The 21,509-nt window shown below is 42.4% G+C and overlaps 1 protein-coding gene across 1 annotated transcript in view; it reads right to left on the reverse strand.

Moving 5' to 3' along the window:
• DNAAF9 (dynein axonemal assembly factor 9) overlaps positions 1–20,251 on the reverse strand; it is a 78,835-nt gene extending 58,584 nt beyond the window's left edge. The window contains exons 1-4 of the mRNA XM_067297262.1: positions 20,148–20,251; positions 8,434–8,513; positions 2,118–2,237; positions 1,136–1,260 (exon numbers count right to left, since the gene is read on the reverse strand). Of these exons, the coding sequence (XP_067153363.1) occupies positions 1,136–1,260; positions 2,118–2,237; positions 8,434–8,513; positions 20,148–20,251 (429 nt within the window). The remainder of the gene's footprint in view (positions 1–1,135; positions 1,261–2,117; positions 2,238–8,433; positions 8,514–20,147) is intronic.
• Between the last annotated feature and the right edge of the window lie 1,258 nt (positions 20,252–21,509).

The raw sequence follows: 21,509 nt of genomic DNA on the forward strand, positions 1-21,509 counted from the left end.
CATCACCAATCTGTCATAATTCCCATCATAATTCAAGCTGGAAAGAGGGTACAGCCAACTCGAGGGGAAAAGGCCACTCTCCCTGCCCTGCCCATTCACTCTTTCACCAGTTTCACCCATTCACAACATAGCTTTCTAACTCACTCCCTTCCGATTTCAGTATCATTCTAATTTAGGAAAGGAACTACACAGAACTTAACAGGGGGAAAAAAGCTTGCCTTAAGGGGATTAAGGAAGAACCATCTCCAGTCTCAGCTGGATTAAAAAGGTTCTTAATCTGCACCTAGATGGGCACAAGCACTACTTGTGGAGTAGCATGTGGTTGGCCATAGCATGCTGCCCCATAACACTGCAAACATACAGAGAAACAGAGGTCTCGGCAGCTGAACAACTAGTTGCCGACCAGCTTCTTCATCTATGTTATCCAGAGCACAAAGAATCAGGACCAGAGTGTAGAAAACAGTCATTTTCATTCCAACTCCTCTAGCGTTATCCTACTATGCTAAATTTAGTTCTTCAGAAATACCCTCACTTTTAAATGCAAGACAAATTCATATCTAGTAATTATAGTCCAATGAAAATAAATGATAGAACTCAGCTTTTTTCCCTTACTGAGATTAACAGCTTTCGAAAGGAAGAGTTGAAAGTTAAAAAGAAAATACATGACAAAGTTTATTGTTTTTAAATGATTTACTAAGCCCATCTTTTCTAAACTTCTAAAACTATAGGCATACAACACATTAACACACTACTTTGGTAACAAATAAGACTATCATTGGAAAATTCAGTGTTAACTATGGTACTTGATTCAAATTGTACTTTTCTCACATCCCATATGTTTTTTCCTCATTAAAAGATCATTGACTCAAGTGAAAACAAAAGCAATTAGTGGGGGGAAAAGCATTTGTCTTCATGCTCCATCAAATACAAACTATTAGAAATGTATTCTTTGTGCACACGTTAAGAAAATGATTAATACCCCTAAGGAGAAGCACATCACTCCCAACAGAATCTGAAGGGGGGGGGGGGGGGGGGCGAGACTTCTAGAAGTGTTAAAAAAAACCACTTCGAGGATCAGTTCATTAGCAAGATATTACAGACATGCAGTTCTCATGTGCATTCATTTTCCACATACCTCGTTTTCAGTTAGACAGTGAAAATGCAAGTTCCTCCAGTATGCCACATATGGCAAAAGATGATTGTAATTCACAGGGTTACAGTATAGATGAACACTGTCGGGTTTTATTAATATGATGATATCTGCAACAAGCAGAACAGATTTTATTCCTGCATCAAGAATGCACACACAGAAGACTTATACAAGCACAAAACCCACAGGAACAGGATAGAATACACTTTTCCTATAACATATACCACTTTTTTTGTTTCTTTTTTTTTTCTTTTTAATAAAAAAGTTGGCAGTCATATACAGTTCCAAGTACAACAGTACTTTTTACTGTTCAAAACAATTGTGGGTTTATTATAAAGTCTTACTCAGATCTTGCATCAGCCTGTGCTTTGAAAAGCCAAGACTGTCAGCAATGAGCACTTACAGAGCACTTACAAAAACGTTAACTGTATTTGCCCTTGCCTGACATTACATCAAGAGCTTGTTCCTATTAAAAACTACCATAACAGCACATCCCATGTAAAAATAGGATAGATAGTCAAAGTTTTATGCAAATAAGGGAATAATCTATGACCTTGATAACTGGCTGCCTTTCAAATATAAAAATGAGGTTGTTTTTTTTTTTTTTTTTTTTTTTACTTTGGCAAATTATCTCAAGTATTCTAGAACTCCACGTTTAATCATACAATAATTGATTACAGGTGTATATATATAATATGACTGAACTAGGATTTCTACTAATGGGATCTATTTTTCTATATTTTCTCTAAATATTTCTCTATATTTAGAACATTTAAGGGAATTTAGTGGGGGAAGTAAAAAAAAATAGTTTTCCTTTTTTTAATCATTTTATCAGCTGTATATTCCCAATTAGGAGATTTACTGACTTCTTGTTTTTTAATTCACTGATAACTGTGCCCCTTCTGCTGACTCACCCTCCCTCCAGAAAAGCTGAGAAATACATGAAAAAGCTCATCACGTTACTCACCATCAAGAACTTCTTCCGGAAACCCAGTTCGCTCAAAGTCATTGTTGCTCTGGTTATACAAGCCGAAAAGCAGATAGTTTGCCAGTTCCCTGCAACCTTCGTTGTATCGACTATCAATTCCTGCAAAAGCAAATGGTTTGTGAAATGTGTGTCCTAACACAGTACTCCTGAAAACCTTGTCTTCTTCCCTAATAAGAAGAAAACTGTTTAGATAGGAGTATTAACTGAATTTCTCATATAGTCAGTGAACGCTTACTCCAACATACTGGGAAGACAGGAGAGGGAAAAGAGAGTTTTTGCAATTCATTGCTACATGCTGACATTTCACTCTTGACCTAAATCCACAGGCACTGCTTAAAAATAAAATTTAGCTTTCTGCAGTGTTCTTAAGTAACAGAAGTTCAATTTTACCTAGCAATCCAAACCTAAACATGTCTGTATGCAGCATTCATTCTAATGAATATGTTCTTGATTGAGGCTTCCTAATAAACTAATCCTGTGACCTAAATCTCCTGCTTTAGAATACATGATTAAACATTATCTTATAAGTAGTATAGTGCAATCCCTGAGTCACCAGAAAGCCAGCGCAGACTTCTAACAAATCAACAAAAGATATTCTGACAAACATGGCATATGAAAGGCTTCCAAGGAAAGCTTTTTGTGTTCACTGGAAAAAATAAAAAAAACCCTGAAGATCCAGAGCAAGGGGAGATAAAAGAAAGATAAAATAAAGGGGAAAAAAGGGGGAAAAAAAGAAGCAGCCCACAGATTTAGGAAATGCTTTCATCTTTCTGCAAGACTGTCAATACACACAGACATAATTCCTAACACTTAATTCAAATGTAATAGATCAAGTTTTCTCCACAAGTAGAACTATGTAAGAAACTGCATCCCTCACGTGCACACGACAGCAGTCACCAGTCTTGACCGTGCTACAAAATTTCTCATAAGCATTAACATCAAGTTCTCCTACCAAGTTATATAAGGATACAATTGTGTGGCTGCCAAAAAAAAAAGATTTGTTAACGCTCTCCAAGTGAGAGATCAGTGCAACAGTATGTCATAGCACAGCCTGCACATCTGGGTTTCAGGAGTTGCATCAGAAACCAAACTGCTTAGGAGTCACTTCAACACATCCAAAACTGGAACAAATCATAAGCTCTTCCAACTATATCCCCTTTTTAAGCTACGCTTCAGCTTTAAAGCGCTAACGTTGTGTTTGCATCCAACTACTGAATCCCATATCTTACTAACCACCCTTGTTTGCATAATAATTGGTCTTCAGATAACACATGTTCCAAGGTATCAAGTGCTTGGCCTAAACCTGCAGAGGAGACAAACTGAATCCATTGCCTCGATCTACTAAGACTCGCAGCGCCTACCGCCTTGTCTTTAGATTGGGCTGAAGCTACAGTAGTTTTGTAATTCTGTTCCCCCTGCAGGGCTTTACGATTATAAGCACCGATAATGCACACTGCTAAGCTGCATTCCTTGAACTGTGTTGGGGCCAGGGGAAACTGCGTAATACCTACCCTATTTTTCTCACTCCCTCAAAAAAAAAATCTTTCCTGCCAAGATCCTGAAATCCCCATTCCGCTGCTACCTAGCTTCAGCTTCTAGCACTGTTCTCCTGTTTACGTACGCTTCGTCAGAGCACGCTTTTCTTAAATACAAGCCACAGTTCTCTTTCAGAAGGCATCTGTCACAGAACATACGCGAAATCTCATTCCCGGCCACTCATTTTCTGCCTTCTGCTACAGTGATCTGCCTTTGCTATACCTATTGCCTGCAGCCTCCCAAAAGCAGACGTGCCAGCACAGTCTGGAACGCAACAGGACTCCATACACTGATCTTGCTACCAAAGCTCCCTCCCTGTCTCAAGGCAGGACTTCAGTTACAGCCAAATGCAGAGACTTGATTTTTCCAGAAAGCAGCCATCCCATTTAAATATCATCAGCTGCGGCATTTTGAAAGGTAGCGCACACAATGTCCTTACCTGCCTTGTTTACTGCTCACTTGCCTAACTGAAGCAGCTTTTGAAGGTGATCAGATAAATACCCATTCTAGTGCAATGCAGGAGTCAGGACAGTCCCTTTTGGTGACAGCAAGCTGTTAGATCAGTTGTTCTTTAAGAGCTCATTCTTAGGCTTTACTAATGTTTCATGAGCAAACATCATCTATCAACTCAAATGTTAATCTAACAAGACACCCTCAACGATAGTCCAAACAGCGTGGACGAAAGTGGCTATCTCACTACATTTGCATTTTTTCCTATCAGGCTCATTGCTAGGGACTCCAAGGTCCAGAAAGCCAAGGCAGCACGCTCAGGGACAGGCTAACAGAATAACACGTAGTGAAGCAGGATAAAAAAAAAAAGGACAGAGGAACAAAAAGACCGGAAGATCAGAAGACAAATGAGAAACTATTCTTATAAAAAATTAAGATGTAGCCATCACTGGAAGAGTTTGAGAGCAAGTATCCAGGTGCATCAGCTCTTCTTCAGACTTGAAACAGAAAAGATCTTCAAAGACAAATACCAAACCTCTGCTTTTTCAGTTAAACTAACTGGAAAAAAAAAAGAAAAGAAAAGAAAGGTAGTTGATACTTTCAACATAAGGAGGGGGAAGAAAAGACAAAAGGAAGGTGTTAACAAAGGAGCAGCTGATAAGCTTAATTCGTATAAAAACAGGACATCGGTGAATTTATTGCCTGCAGAGCACACGCAGGCCAGCAGGGAAGGTACCAGTGTGCCGCAACACCAACAACTTCATAGAATACCTGATTTTTTACCATCCAATACAGACAGGATTTATCATACCCAGGCTTCAATACTACTCTACACAAGCATATGGAGTTAAATGAAGAGATACATTTAGCAGAAAACAAACAGGAAATGAAACAATGGCAAAGATAAGATACCTCCAGAAAGCATAGCACGAGTCCTCAACAGAACAATGGGGAAAGCTATTAATTAGGAAAACCTCACAGGCCTGGCTCCAGCGGAGCTGTGCAAGTTTAGTAACTCCCCATCTTTCCCAGCTCATCGCAAGGGTGTAGTAGACAATGACTCAAGTCTATCTAGCAGCCCACCGCTGCCCAAGGAGCCATTCCTGCTCCTTTTCCTGTATTCAGAGCTTATCTGTCCTCTCAGGGAGCTGATTCAGTTCGCTAAGCTGGCAGAAAACTAGTTCAGCCAAGTATGGAAAAATTCTGTCAGCTCAGTAAGATGAAGCCAGCGCACAAGATCAAACAAGCACCAGAACTGATGCAAAATGCATGTGGGGAGGGAAAGGAGGAAAGGGAAGAGGAGCAATCTAGGGACAGGTCAAGACAACCCCTTTTCTGAGACAAAAAGTATTTGAGAAGGCTCAGCTATCTCACGTGCTTGGGCACCAGTTGCTAAGCTGATACAAACATAATCTACATGTAAAAAGCAGCCTTGCTTTCTCTTTGTCCCAGCCATGCATATTTGACATTCCCCGTTTCTCAAAACGGAGAAGAGTTGTTTCATAACCCGTTTAACAGCCATGTGAGCTCTAGGGACACAAGGTGGGAGGCTAGCAGGAAGGTGAGGCTGGAGAGAACGGACAGATCACCTTCTGACAGCCGCCCCAAGCCATTAGGCAACTGTGAAACAGCCATCTAACAGCCAGGCACGTTAATCATTGAAACAGTCTCCATTTAGACAGGGAACGGGATGAACAAGCACTTCAAGGTACTAAATGTTGGTGAGATTTCTCCCACATCCTAAGAGCAGCAGCTCTACATAGGACAGACATTTCCTAAAAACTCATAAAGAAGGAACGCTGTATACTAAATATACATCCTCAAATACCAGATTAACTTAATGGTGAGCTAGAAACCTCTGTTAAAAGGTAAGAAGGGGGAAATGCCATTGCTTAAAAAAATTAGTTTACGGTATAATTTAGGGAGTTTCTTATACAGTTTTCTTAGCAACTTTTAACAGCGATAAACTCCAGTTTCTAGAAGAATCACACCTCACAACTTTAATTAAAAACATGTCTGACATGCAGACATGTCTCTTCTCTCCCCACCTCCAAATTTCTTTTTTGCGCCAGTTGTAATGTCATTTTTTCTGGCAAAGAACGGACGTATGCTACCATTCGATCATTTTAAAATAAGAAATATAGGATTATTTAAAAATCAGCTGCAACTACTTTTAAATAATTTTATCAAGCTTAAGTTCTCCCCTCTCTTTGGCACCTTACCAAGCTATTTTTAATTTCAGTATAAATATTAATCCAACTGAAGTAAAGCTATGAGAGTTTATATCGCTTTATCTTATAGTCCAATATATAAAATTAAGGGGGAAGGGGGGAGTTGTTAACTCTAGGTACTTAAAAGTAGCAAAGTGAAATACATCATGCGCTGACTGGAAGAAAAACGTGGGTATAGGACACTCTCTGGTTTTCATAAAAATCAAAAGGACTCAAGACATAAGAATACTTAAACTTTATCATCTGAAGCTTCTATTTGAAGACAGACTTAATCTCTTTATAACAGAGACATTGCTGCTAGACTAGAAGTTATGTGGGAAATGCTATAGCCTATATTAGGTCAGATTAGACAACAACAGTCCTATTGTGGGTACAGAAAGAGATTAGTAAAAAGCACAAGTCTAATGAGAAAAAACACACTTCATATATTTCCATAACAGAAATGCTTATTTATTAAGAAGCATGGTCATCTGCAAGGTTTTAAATACTCCACATTACACTGAGGCTTACAGAACAGGATTTCTTTTGCACGTAATGTTTTCTCTAATGCCATAGAAACAACATCTCTTATTTTGAGTGACTGCTTTTATGCTTGGGACTTACCGCAGCTTCAGAATTAACAAAAGCCAAAGAGTACTACATATATACGGTGAGAATTGAGAGTTGGCACAGTTTGTTATATTTTACAAAATTGGACTGGCATCAAAGGCAAAACCAAGTACTTTCTCTTGTAAAATTAAGTGTTGTTGCAAGGTTGCCACACTGTCACCACATACAACTTCCAGCTGGTAAAATTACTACTTAACCAAAAGGTTTTTTAAACTATTACAGAAGAGCATGTGGAATAGAGTGTTGTTATACAGTCAGCATCTATCAAAATAGAATAAGGTTCTGTGTTTTTACCAATTTTTCATGGTCCAGCAAATAAGCTTCTTCAAGTTTTCTTGCTACACCATTCAAAAAATAAAACAGGCTATGACAGCAAGTTATCCGTTGTATCATTTCTTAATGCAAAACCCATTAGTACTCATAGCTTTTATAGGACTACACTAAATTTTCCATCTTTAAATGTTATACATAATCTACATAATCACTCCCTAATCCTATTCTCTAGGTATTAGAATTGTCATTCCTGAAACTTCCTTTAATATCTTAAAAACAACTATATATTTAGAAACAAAAGTCAGTTACACACAACATGATACTAAAGCTGTACGAAAAGCCTGTTACTGTTACTACAGCATATCTGCATGTACAGCTTTGTTTTGCATCACCCTTTCCCCCTACCCTGAGAATAAATAAGCACTGAAATTGCATGTGCTTTATGTGCCACCCTTTAAGTTATAACTGCTGCCCAGGCTTCCCACATGACTTTTAAAAAGCATTTTGAATTATTTCTCCCCAGGGTCTTAAGTATCCCTTCTCCTAAGGTCAGGTTTTATTAATTCTGCTGCTAGCTTTTCTGCAAATTTTCATGCATCTCTTATAAACCAAGCCTGTTCCTGAACACCACCCTCGCCAGCCCTGCACATCATGATCCCTAACCTTGGCACTCTTAAGTTTTTCTCCAGTCCTTTAACTTCCCTACCAAGTCTCACAAACACCCACAGCACCTGCTAGTGCCTTCCACTTCCCCAGCAATGTGGCGAAACCAGCCGCAGTGCACGTGCCTTCGGCCTTCAGCTTTTATTTCAATTGCCAGCTAGAACACAAACACTGCCTGGACAACCAACTGTTTACTCCAAATAGATACAGGTTAAGTTCTCCCCATCTTTCCTTCACTGTGGACATTGACAAAGATTCTGTCTTCTATCCAGCCACTCAATTTTCATAAGGCTTGGAAGAATGTTGATATCATTATTACTATACTAGCAAGCTTGCCTGAAATTAGTAAATAGTCCAAATGAATTATTTAGGGAGAAAAGAGTAGCAATCAGATAGCTGTCCTCACTGAGAAACAGGCTGGGAGCGTGGGGGCAGAGGTGGAGTAAGAAATGACATTCATTTTTCACGGCATCTTTATCAGTACAGTGAGGACAAAAGGAAAAAAAAAAGAGAGAGAGAGAGAGAAAACTAACCCAAAATGCAAAGGATTCCATCAGGTTGAGATTTGCTGCTCTGCGTCAGGATGCTCTGAATGTGTCGAAGGCGGCTGCAGCTGCAAAAGAAAGAATTGGTCCTTAGGGACAGTGTTTCAAAGTGCTCAAATCTGGTAGGCTCAAGTGTTGATCTATGCTTTTTTCTTAATTATATGAATTAAATACACACAGTTTGACATGGTTAGCTTCTGTCTGAAATACATTTAAATCTCGTATCAAACCTTCTCCAGATTATTTTTTGTCTAAAGCACGTGAAAGTACGTAGTCCCGAGAGATAACTGGAACTCACAAGAATCCCTTCTAACCCAGTGTCCTGTTAGTCTCCAATCTCTAGCAAGAATTTTAGCCCAAATTTCCCTCTTCTCAGCGCAAAGCAAAACCAGAACATGGGGCAGGTGATGCCCAAGTAGGAAGTTGGTAAGGGAAAGGACTGCAATAGGTTCTACACCCCAGGAGCAGTATGAGAAAGATGAGAGGGAGTTCCAGGACCCTCAGCTCCATCCAGCAGCTTTCACCCTGCGTAACTGCACAGTACAGACATGTCCCAGACCTCCAATAAAATGAGCGGAAAGCCAGATGTTTGCAGAAGGGCAAGGAGGAGAACGGGAGGACACGGAGAAGTTTCTACACTCTCAAAATCTCTGTCCCCGCTCTCAAACCTGCAGAGTCCCAGCAAACTCCTTGCTCAAGACTAACAGCATCATGTTATCTGCCGGTGTCAGTGTGATGCTTTAAATTATCAGTATAATGAAGACTCAAATGGGACACTCCATCATTATTACAAACATATATATAAGCAGAAATGCAGAACTGAGGGAACATTCAGGCAGAAAAAAAGGAAGCAACTTTAGGGAACACTGAGATTAGACAGCTATTGAACAGTGGATTTTTCCATAACAACTTAGACTTCAGGCACTACAGTTCTTCCTTAGATCTGGCTTTATTCACTAGAAGTATATTTACTCCATAATGGGAAAATATACAGCCAATATTCCTATTCAACATAACAAAAGCTGAACTCAAGAAGAGTCTCCTTTTAAGAAAAATTTTCTCTACAAGAGATTAACAAGCTAAACTTGCACTATTGAGTTTCCAGTGAAAAAGAAAACCACAGGCCAGAACAACTCTGCAAGTGAAAAACACTATATGCAAATCGTAAAAGCAGGAAATTTTTCTTTCTATACCCAAAGAAATACCTAGAGCATTTTCATAAGTTATATCTTAAGTTACCTTTCTCAGTTACTTCTCTATTACAACCATGAAAAATTTCTCTACAATGAACAGTTAGAGAAAACTGTAAGCCTAAAGTATGATCATTTTATAATCTACATTAAAAAGGAAATGAAACAATACCAAGTTTTGTCAAAATTTTCATAATCAAAATAAATTAATCGTATTGTTATATTTGCCCAACATGCCACACAGAGTAACATAGTTCGTACTTCTAATCAACCTTTTGAGAGCTTTTTTTAATACAGATATAATGCAAGAATTTTCACTGCTGATAATAATGAATGTGTTTTCTTCTTTATAGAGCTGAGCTGTTCAGCTGTAGAAAACAAATGTCTCTTACGGAAAAGCTTAAACAGAGCTACATTTATGATCTGCCTGAATAAGCAAGAAAGCAACATCAAATATTGCTATTTCCAGTTATTTAAGCCAAGTAAAGAGCAAATAGACCTTTTCAGTGATATTGCAGTTATCATGCTCCACTTTCTCTGAAAGACAGAGCACATGTGAAGAGTTTAAACCATAGCTAATCTAAGTGCAATTCAAACATCCATGCTAACGAAAATGGATAAAGATAACATTTTAAGCTGAGTTTTGAACTCAATTATTCTTTTTGCCTGAAACGTCCCAATTTGTATTATCAGCTGCACAGTCCAATCTATGTATAAAACTTTCAACATAGTATGAGATACAGAACAAGAAATTAAATAAAATGCTGTTGACAGCAAAAAAGAAAATCACCCAAGCACCTAATTAACTACTACCAATGTCAGATGTTGTTGTCCATATGTGATGCTACAAATTCTGTGAAAGAAAGCCTGAACCTCATGCTGCACATTTTAGCAACTTCTAATTACTAGCTCTTTTAAAACCTAACCTAAAACAGAATCTCACAGCCATCCTATCTTAAGGTTTTGTACCTTATTCTAGAAGATCTCCCACTATTAAACAGTACCCTGGACTAGCTAGCTAAGAGATGATCCCTACAGCAAGCTACACGTTTTTATACTTCTTGTGTCACAAGATCAAAGGTAGAAAAATTCCCTGAACATTGCCATATCAGAGGATGCATCTTCCTGCTATTGCTCCACAACATGAGAAAAGAAACCGTCATCAGAAAAATACTACAAATGCTTACAAACTGAAGGCATGAGAGGCAAATTTCCAATAAATACCTCTCGGAAACAAGACTCAAAAATCTCTCTGCTATGAATGTTCAACTAACTCACACGGCAAATTTAACTAGTTTTCCAGCCAAAGAAAAATCAGTCTTGAGTTAAAAATATTTTACTATAAAACCTCGTATGCATTATAAACACAGCATAAATACATACCTTCATTTTGCAGTCCATTTTATTTTCAGATACTGATCACTTTGAAAGGAAAAGAACATTCAGAACTAAATTTGACAAAACAAGTAGCAATACTGCTTGTAAGCAACTCGCAGGGGAAGATAACGCTCATTTAGTGAAAAAATCTTTACTGTATAATACAAGGTAAATTATCCCCCCACTGAAATTATAACTTTAGTGCACCCTTTAAAATACATAACGTTCTCAGATCAAGCTGCTAAGAAACTCTTGCCATGCAAAGTTTAATGTCAATGCTACACTTCATTCATGAGACTCTCCTGACATAAGAGGAAGAAGTGTAGGTCAAATTATACATGAATTATTTCAGTGAGATGTATGACCATAAACACATTTATTCCAATCATAAAACCGAAGAGTTTTCAGAAGAATATTTTTCTTTGCCTCATTTAAAGAAGTGGCTTCTATAAAACAGGAGGTCTTTGAAAAAGCTTCTTCACAGAAATAGTTTCTACATCATTTCAAGCATATATAAATCATTATATTCAAAGGCTGACATTAAAAACAGAAGACTTCTGTGTTTGAATAAAGATGTTATTCAGAAATAGTAAAGAGAATAATTAGAACTCTAACTACATGCAGTTAAACAATACAAGCTAAACTGCATATAAAGTCAGGGGGGAAAAAATAGGCATTTTCTTGCATTTCACACTAAACAGTCCTCTGATAAAAACAAAGAAACAAGCCTGGGAACAAAAATCCATGACTTCCCCCGCCTCCAAAGCAAGTGCCCTAGCAAGAATACTGGATTTTATTCCTTCTCTCTTTACCACAGTAACATAATTTCAAAGAGAAGCAATGAAGAACGACCTACAGAGACCAGCGTAACCCTCTGGTCACTGGGACGCTTTCCTGGAAGATGCAGCTCTGAAACCCCTCAGGTTCAGGGGGAATAGGGTACTGTAGCGAAAAGTAACCTTTTTCTGTGCACCCTTTCTTCCCCCATAGGCAAATGCATAACCACAACTTCATTTTACAGTAGCCTGATCCTGACAACCAGCATTAGAGGTTTTCAAAAACACAAATAAATACATCCCTTTTAAGGAAATTCAAAATTCCTGGACTCCAATGAGACTTAGATAGGACATGAGTTCCAAGCAACTGAAACTAGTTAAACTGTGTATATACACAATGTACAATATACACAAAGAAATATCCACAGACAACCAAGCAACTTTAGAAGTGGATAAGGAGCTGAAGTTGGTTAACTGAGAGTTTTTCCAGCTTGTAGTCTTGGACGGACAATGTGATTTCTAGACTGGCGTAATTCAGTGTAAGATTCCACGTTATTGCAAGGGACGGGCTCACCCTGCTCGCTGCCTTTGTTGTGGCTGTAACAATCTTGAAGCCATGTGTCAAGTCAGATCAGCTTACCGATCCAAATGAACTCTAGTCCAGGAATTAAAAAAAAAAAAAAAAAAAAAAAAAAACTGTTTTCAAGCATCAGCAAGCTGATCTGACTGCTGACAAGGGAAGGTCAGAAGGCACAGCCATAGCTTTGGGCACCAGCTGGCAATAAAGTGTGCTTAGGCCAATTAAGAAACTATACATTGAGGTAGTTGATTGTCTGCTAATCTTGGACTAGATCCAAAAAAATAAAAAAGCAAGAGAATTTGCAATCATTAGCTTTTAAGAATTACTGCTCATCTGTTCACACGTCTTCTTACTAATTATGCAAAATACCTTGCTTTACAACAATCTAGACTGTCACAACACAGTAACAGACACTAGAAAAGTCACGTATGTTGGCCAATGCAGACAATATTGACAGCCGTGCCTTTTTCAATTATAAAGAAAAAACGCATTTTAAGAGAATGTCACGCAATATTTTAATTTTCATCTCATAAAGCCTATTTATTTTTCCACAACGTGTTACTTTTTTTTTTTTTTTTGCATCCCATATTGCTAATTCAATTTATTCTATGCACCGTACACAAGCTTCCTTCTCTTGTTGTTCTAAGCCAGGGGCACCAGTGTAGCAACAGTATTAACATTGATCCCCTATTGATTCCCAATTGATTCCTACTGGCTAGCCTACCATATGTCTGGGACAGCCACAGCTGTGATTTAGTGTGCAATTCATCTGACAAAGGATATAATTTCACTGCTGTACCGAGCGGCAAGTTGAGTATGTTTTGCTTCATATTGGCAGATGCTATACTCCTCCCCCACAAATGCTAGGCAGTCTTAAAAACCCACACGTGGTTAAGCTTTAATAGACAGCAGTGAACAAGGGGAAAAAAATCTGACACACCCCTGGCAAAACTGGGCAAATCCTCACATTAACAAGATTGATCTTCAGGGAATGAGTTGAATAAATTCATGCCCTCTATTCAATGTTAAAACCAGTGTCTTTCTTGAGTACTTGGTTTGAAGGGAAAAAGAAAAAAAGAGGAAAGATAAAGAAAAGATAAAGAAAACATCTAATACTTTTTTCTCCTTTCTCACTAACTTGCCCATTGCCACCATAGGTTCCAGATGATCTGTTTCCATTCTACCCTGAAAAATCAAGGATATTCTTCGTGGGCATTTTGTTGACCTCAGATTTTCTACCAGAAACAGTGTTACTGTCTGCTTACGTTCGAGTACTGAATTTTCCTGTTTCCCACAGTATGACATTATCACCATCTTAACCGATTTGTGAAAACAGAAACCAGAAGTCAAGCTAAGTTACAAATTCTCAGAAATTTCAAAGCAGTTATACATTTAAAATTTAGAATCTAGCTTTAAGACTGACAGTTAATCTTGCTCAATTTTTTCTTAGTTTAATTAAACAATTATTGTTTTACTGCTTGTCACTCACACAGGACAATGCAGTTTACTCACCTTAAAACATGATAATTTTTCAAATATTTTCAAAATTTCTCTACAATGAACGTAGGTAATTTGAATATAAGTAGGAGACCTAGCAACTTCAAAACCGCTTAGTATGTTTAATAATTTTAAGTAGGAAGTATTAAAATTAGATGTAGGGGAAGAAAATCCAATTCTTAATGTGCATTTTACAAGATCAAAATCTTTGCGTCTAGAGTTTAACTGGATAGTAATATTCAACTCTGCAATTCAAAGACTTCAGAACACACAGGAAGAGTTATAAATCTCTCTTTACTGAATGTGTGGAACTATCTAGCAAAGTTTCCAAAATATAAGCTTGTTTAGGATTTTTGGCACTTCAGCACATCTGAACAGCAGCACTATCTTATAGAATACACATAGATATTCATGTTGTATATTCCATAACCATGCTTATACCTTTCCCTTCTTTGTGGGAAAAATAGTCAGTAGGTTCTCTGTGGTATAACAAGTCTTTAGTTTGACATCAAAAAGACAGAGCAGTAGAACTCCTGGTAGCTACAGATATCAGACTCTCCCATCAAGAAACCAATGGTCAAAAACTGTATCATAGCTCCTACCACTAATAGCAATAAATCTGTGAACAAAAAAAAACAAACAAACAAACGTCTGATGAATACATAAGGTCCAAGAACCTCAATTTCCACAGCACTGGTCAGTATTTTCCAAAACTTTGATTCTACCCTCATGTCCTATCACCTTATGCCTTTCTCACAAAGAACCCCCCAAACCCATTCAACAACCAGTCAATTTTTGAAAGGAACTGTACTCCCCAAAATACCTGCATAAGTATATCACTTGGATACCCAACACACTGACAAGTGAAAAGATTTTTGTTATTCAAAGACAAAAAAAAAAAAAAAAAAAAAAGCAAAGGGAACAACCCCAAATTCTCTCACTAGGCCCCAAATGTCACAGAACTAAATTAACTATGAATTGCTAGGGATACTAAGCCACGCTAAAATGGAAGACACCAAACAGCTTTTCCCGTGCGAGTAAGCCACATATCCAGTACAGCTATTCAGCACCCTTGTTTACTATAAGCAACTCACCAATGGGACCTGTTTTAATGCAAGTGTCAAGTAGATACATGCCAGAACAGCCTTAGTACAACAGAAGGTCTCAGCACTAGCAAATGGACTGGAAGCCAAGTGAAGCTATTCCACGGGTGCAATCAAATGATAGATTGCCCATCACTTGCACACACGTATATTCCTGGTAGACAAGTGGCCACGAGGCACTCTGTTTAACAGGCTGATTTATGAACACCAAGGTTGCATTTTCACTGGGCAGCCACTTTCTTAAATTGCAGCACGTTGCTGAGGAAGTCAGTTATTCCCCTCCCCCCAAAAACGTATCACCTAAGAAAATGACAATATTTAAGAAAGTCTGAAAGGCTGACAGCTCAGGTATAATTATTCTGTGTCATCACTCTCTTATCAGAAAGACAAGGCAAGTGTCTGTCACTTCAGCACAAATCAGAAGTTAAGCCACAGTGCCGTAGAACTAAATTTACTTTCAAAGTACCTATTACTGGATCACAACTGCTGCAGCCACGTGGCCACAAAGCATCAAACCAGAACACTCTCCATCGGTTCAGGTTTAAGAATCACAAAGGGGTAATTTCAAGCAAAGCTCCACTGGCAGTTGAGATAAGCTCGCCTCCTCTCCTTGGCAATTTTTCCCTCCCAAGTACTATTTTACCTTTCCATTGCTATCAACTATATAGCCCCACCTTCCTCATGATTTTGGCCCTAGCCTAGCATTCAACAGTCCCTAAGCCATCGTACATCCCACTACAGGAGAAAGTTACCCTCATTCAGTCCTATATTTTGCTTTTTTTATTTTTACCCTGTACTTCAACAAGTTAAAATAGCTCGGAAGGGCCCGATAAGCTGTTAATTCAGCTCATCGGTGCTGTAATCTTCATCTTGCACATTATATGGACAGTATACTTCTGCTCACGCTAGGTTAGTGCTTAGACAACATGGGAGGGGATCACAGACCTTCAGGAAGAAGTTTGGGCTCTGTACTACATTCTATCAACAGGCACTGAAGCTTGAGGTAGCACTTGAGCAGACCAACCTACTGTAAGGACAAACTGTGAATGTGTTTTGGTTTTTTGTTTTTTTTGTTTTTTTTTTAACTTTATCTGCAGAAGTTAGAGAAAGTTTGCATACAACAAAAAAACCCTAGAAGCAGAAGTCTATGCATAAGAAAATCACAGATAGGAGGAATTTTTTTTCCTGCCCTAGCACAGTGAAAATACAGCGCTTTCCTTAATAAAAATTAGGTGTGAATGTGTTACTACGAGATACTGAACCTCAGCATAATTATGCAAGCAACACAAAGATACAAACTGTTAATCTTTCAACATAAAAATGTCCCAAATGATTGGGAAACCACAACAACTCTTTCTTCCCTGCATCATTACGCTCCCAAACACTTCAGTGATTGCTCTTCTGAAGCTGTAGAAAAAGAAGGCACATATTTAACCGCTACATGATTAAAAACAGAATGTTTTAGAGGATAATACAGGCAGAGACAAACATAAAAATGAACCCAGTTTTGCATTTCCCCACATAGACACACAATCAAAACTAATCTGTGTCATATTACAAACATGGGTAACTAATAATAATGATTTGCCAACTCTTTTTCAACAGGGTAATGTAAAGATGGGTCTAAATTCCTATCAGATGGAACAAATTTATATTTAGCTTAAATGTTGATATTTAACCATAGCATTTAATAGAAATTTTGTTCAGAAATAGGCACATTCTTAAGCAAAACATTACTTCCTCACTAAACACAGACACATGAAACATGACATCAGCTTCTAAAAAAGCACACCCTTTGGGGGGAAATACTCATCTATTAGCTAAGGGATCTTCTCTTTGTTTACAAAACTTTCATTCTTTACTCCCTTTTGTTGTTACAATGCCTAAGGTCCCAGCGGTAAATGCCAGCTCCCTACACACCATACAGCAGACCAAAATTCTGAAGCACGTGGAAGAACTCCAAGAGTTATCTTTGGCGGTTTCTCTATTCTTTATATAGTCTTAAGAATTTTTCCATTCCTGTTTGGGACTTGGGGGGTAGGGGGAAGGGATAATGGATTGTTTTGTTTTAAGTTATTTTTATGAACTGCCCTGGCATCTGCTGACTGCTTGGGAAATTTATTGCAAGCACTGGTCTCCTTGCCTCCATCTGGTCCGAAAAAAACTGCACAAGAAGGAACGCTGAAGAGGGGGGGGAAAAAATTTAACGGATGACATGCCTCCTACAAACATGCCAAATTACAGATGCTGTCTGGATCTCCCATGGGAGCTCAAAAGCTTACAGATGTTCAAAAAGAGTTTGAATGTTCTCATGACGACTCTAAAACAGAATCTCAGATTACAAAATCACTCATACCCTTAAACAGAGGGGCTTGAGTGGAAACCATTTTCTCTTTTAGCTTGTTTTTTCACTTTTTGGTATTTTGTTAAAGGTCATGAATTTTGAGGTACTTTCCAGCTATAAAAAAAATTCTAGGCTTTTTCCAAACATACATAGATTAATATATTCAGTGAAAAAAAGAATGATTTGAAAAAGGTCACTCTTTTTTCCTCCCTCTTAAGATTAATTCAGTTTCTAACTACAGGCAGAGAAGGAACATAACCATTACAGAACAGCCATGTTCATATATTTCAAACAAACAGAATGACCTCTATTTCTCTCTAACACAGTGCAGAATTTCTCTTTTCAAAGGCATATCCTCCGAAAAGCAAAAACCCTTTTATTTCTTTCTTGAACTGCATGTCTAAAACATTTTTTTTTTTAATTTGGAAGTTTACTGCAAACAATATACGATCACTTTAATACTCTGGTAGCTTGGCCAACTATTGTTTGGTGGCAATTTAGCAATTTATGTGCAATGTCCCAGTTGTTCTATTATCTGACTTAACGCAGTTGAACGCTTCCATGTATTGTACCTTAACTATTCAAAGCATCAAGCACCTCAGCCTGTGAGTTGATCTTTGTAATATTCAAACATTTTAGATAATAAACACACTGTAGTTAATACTCACACGTGCACGCACCTTAAGTCTTTGAAAGGAAACATGTACAGCTCTAGCAACCTGACAACAATTTCTGAGGTGATACCTCCTCCCAAAGAGCAAATACCATCATCTAACATGCATCCGTGCCCAATCTCTTCTCCAACTCTACCCTCTGTATTGCCATAATGCAGAGAATGTTATTGTCTTCATATCCTTAAGCAAGGTACGGAGGCAAGCCAACCAGGAGCACAAGCCAACCAGGAGGTGCCCACACAAATATTCGCATCGCTCTTTCCATAATTCCTTAACCCATCCCAAGCTTCTGCCCCTGCTACCCCTAGCCTAGTTAGGCTATCATATCTTTCTCAAGCCCTTTCTCCCAATTTCCCCCCACCAATTCCCCTTCCCAAACCAGAACCCAGCTTGGCTCAACCCTAGTAACACTACCCCCCCAAACCATCCCCTCTCCAAGGTTCCCAAATCTCTTTTTCTGTCCTTTCCCTCAAGCCAACCATAGGCTCTCACACACCCCCTCCTCCACGTTAATCAAGATTCACCAACCCCCACATCCACAAGCTCAAGTCAGGCCCCTGCTTTCCATCCAGTCAAGGCCATTGACGCTTCTCTCCCAGCAGCCTCCAACCATCTCCAGAATTAACTGCCTCCTACAACCTCTCAATACGCCACCTCTCCCCCACCATAAATCCCCAAATTCTACTCCTAACGCCTCAGCCCCTTGCTCAGCTAACCCCAAGCCCCTCCTCTAGCCCATCCTCCTTAATGTCCCAGCCCTCTCCCACCAATCCCCCTCCATACTTCCATCTCCTTCATGCCCTGTGCGCTCCAAACCCCCCCTCAACATCCTCAACCCCCTCAGCCTCCCAAACCCTTCATGCCCCAGACCCATCCCATCAGCCCACCTCAATGCCCTTAATACCTCAATCTCTTCACCATCAGCACCTTCAGTGTCCCCAGCTCTCTAAATACACCAGCCCCTCTCATGAGGTCCTCTCAATACCCCCAGCCCCTCCCCACCACCAGAGCCCTCAATGTCTCGATCTCACCCCAACCAACCCCTTCAATACCTCCAATCCCCTTAACACCCCCAGAATCGCCCCATCAGACCTCTCAATGCCCCCAACACCACTCAGTGTCCTCAGGCCCACCCCAGGCAGCCCCTTCAATGCCCTCAGGCCCTCCCCATCAAACCCATTTATGCCCCCACATCCCCTCAGTGCCCCCAGATCCTCCCCATCAGTCTCAATTCCCCTAGAACCCCTCAATGCTCATCAGTGCACCCAGCCCCCCCTCCCTATCAGCCCCTTCAATGCCCCCAGACCCCTCAGCACCCCCCAGACCCTCCCCATCAGTCCTCTCCATGCCCCCAGCCCCCCTTCAACACCCCCAGCCTCACCCCAAATTAGCTTCAACACCCCCAGTCCCCTGTCAGTGTCCCCAACGCCTCCAGCTCCCCTCAATACCCCCAAACCCCCCAGTCCCTCCCTGTCAGCCCCTTCAGTGTCCCCAGACCCTCAGCAGCAGCCCACCCAGTGTCCCCCAGCCCCTCCGCATCAGCCTCCTCCATGCCCCCAACCCCCCTTCATGCACCCCGCCGCCCCCAGCCCCCCTCAATGCCCCCCCAAGCCCTCAGATCCTCCCCGTCAGCCCCAACGCCCCCAGCCCCCCTCAGTGCTCCCCAACCCCTCCCTGTCAACCCCTTCAATGCTCTCAGACCCTCAGCACCAGCCCCCCCGACACCCCCAGCCCCCCTCAATACCCCCCAAACTCTCAGATCCTCCCCGTCAGCCCGCCCAACACCCCCAACCCCCCTCAGTGCTCCCCAACCCCTCCCTGCCAGCCCCTTCAACGCCCCCAGACCCTCAGCACCAGCCCCCCGATGCCCCCAGCCCCCCTCAATGCCCCCCAAACCCTGTCAGCTTCTTCAACGCCCCCAGACCCTCAGCACCAGCCCCCCACGACGCCTCCAGCCCCCCTCAATGCCCCCCAAACCCTGTCAGCTTCTTCAACGCCCCCAGACCCTCAACACCAGACCCCCGAAGCCCCCAGCCCCCCTCAATGCCCCCCAAGCCCTCAGATCCTCCCTGTCAGCCCCCCCAGCCCCCCTCAGAGCCCAGACCCTCCCCCCCCTTGGCGCCCCCCCCCCGCCAGGCCCAGCCCCGCTCCCCCCCGTTACCTGACGAAGGCCTCGGCGGCGCCGGCGCGGGGGGCGCGGCGGGGGCGGCGCGCGGCGGGGCGCGGGGCCGCCAGGAGGAGCGCGGAGCGGGCGCACAGCGCCATGGCGACGGCGATGCGGCGGCGGGGCGGGTGAAGGGGGGGAGGGAAGGAAGGGGAAAGACGGCGCCGCCAGCACCGCGGCCGCTCCGCTGCCGCTGCCGTTACCGCCGCTGCCGCCACCGCCCCGCGCCGGGCGGGGCCGCCCGCGCCGCACCACCTCACCGCTCGCCCGGGGGGGGGGGGACGGGGGCAGAGGTCCGCGCCGCCTCGCGGGCTCCTCGCCTCCGCAAAGGCGCAGGGCGAAGCCCGGCCTTGCTGCTCGTCCACACGCAGCGCGGCCAGAGCGGTTTGCTCCTGCCCGCAGCAGCTGGGCACAAACACAGCGGCGGCTACTGCTGGCGTCTCCCCCCCCGCTGCGGGAGACATGGACTCGCCCAACGCCTACTCCCCTCCGCCCCGCGCGCGCACACCCCCAGCGCAGCGCCCGGATCCCCCCCGTCACTCATGGGCGCGTCCGGCCTCCCCCCCCCTCCCCCCGCGGCGCGTGGGCTCGCCCGGGCCGCCGCGCCCCCAAAGTGTCCCTCCTTCCCTTCACACACACACCCCCGGGCACGGCGCCCCCAAATGTCCCTCGTTCCCCTTCAACCCCCCGGCACGACGCCCCCAAATGTCCCTCGTTCCCTTCACACACACACCCCCCGGGCACGGCGCCCCCAAATGTCCCTCGTTCCCCTTCATCCCCCCCCGGCACGACGCCCCCAAATGTCCCCGGTCCCTTCACACACACCCCACGACGCCCCCAAATGTCCCCGGTCCCTTCACCCCCCCCAGCACTGTGCCCCTAAATGTCCCCTGGTGCCTTTACCCCCGGCACTGCACCCCCAAATGTCCCGTGGCCCCTTTACTCCCTGGCACTGTGCCCCCAAATATTCCCTTGTCCCCCTTTACCCCTGGCTCTGCACCCCCAAATGTCCCCCTTCATCCCCCCGCCACTGCACCCCAAATGTCACCCTGTCCCCTTTGCACCCCTGGCTCTGCACCCCCAAATGTCCCCCTTCATCCCCCCGCCACTGCACCCCAAATGTTGCCCTGTCCCCTTTGCACCCCAGCACTGCTCCCCAAATATTCCTCGGCCCCCTTTACCCACTGGCATTACACCCCTAAATGCCCCTGTGCCCCTTTCCCCCCTATCATTGCACCCCCAAATGCCCCGGCCCCCCTTCCCTCCCCGCCCCTAGCATTATACCCCCAAATACCACAGCGCCCCGAGCCCACGTCCGCTCAAGTGAACCCCCTGCCGGCTTGCGTCCCCGTGCAAACG

The sequence above is a fragment of the Apteryx mantelli genome, chromosome 5 (genome assembly GCF_036417845.1).
Source record: "Apteryx mantelli isolate bAptMan1 chromosome 5, bAptMan1.hap1, whole genome shotgun sequence".
NCBI classification, from domain to species: Eukaryota; Metazoa; Chordata; class Aves; order Apterygiformes; family Apterygidae; genus Apteryx; species Apteryx mantelli.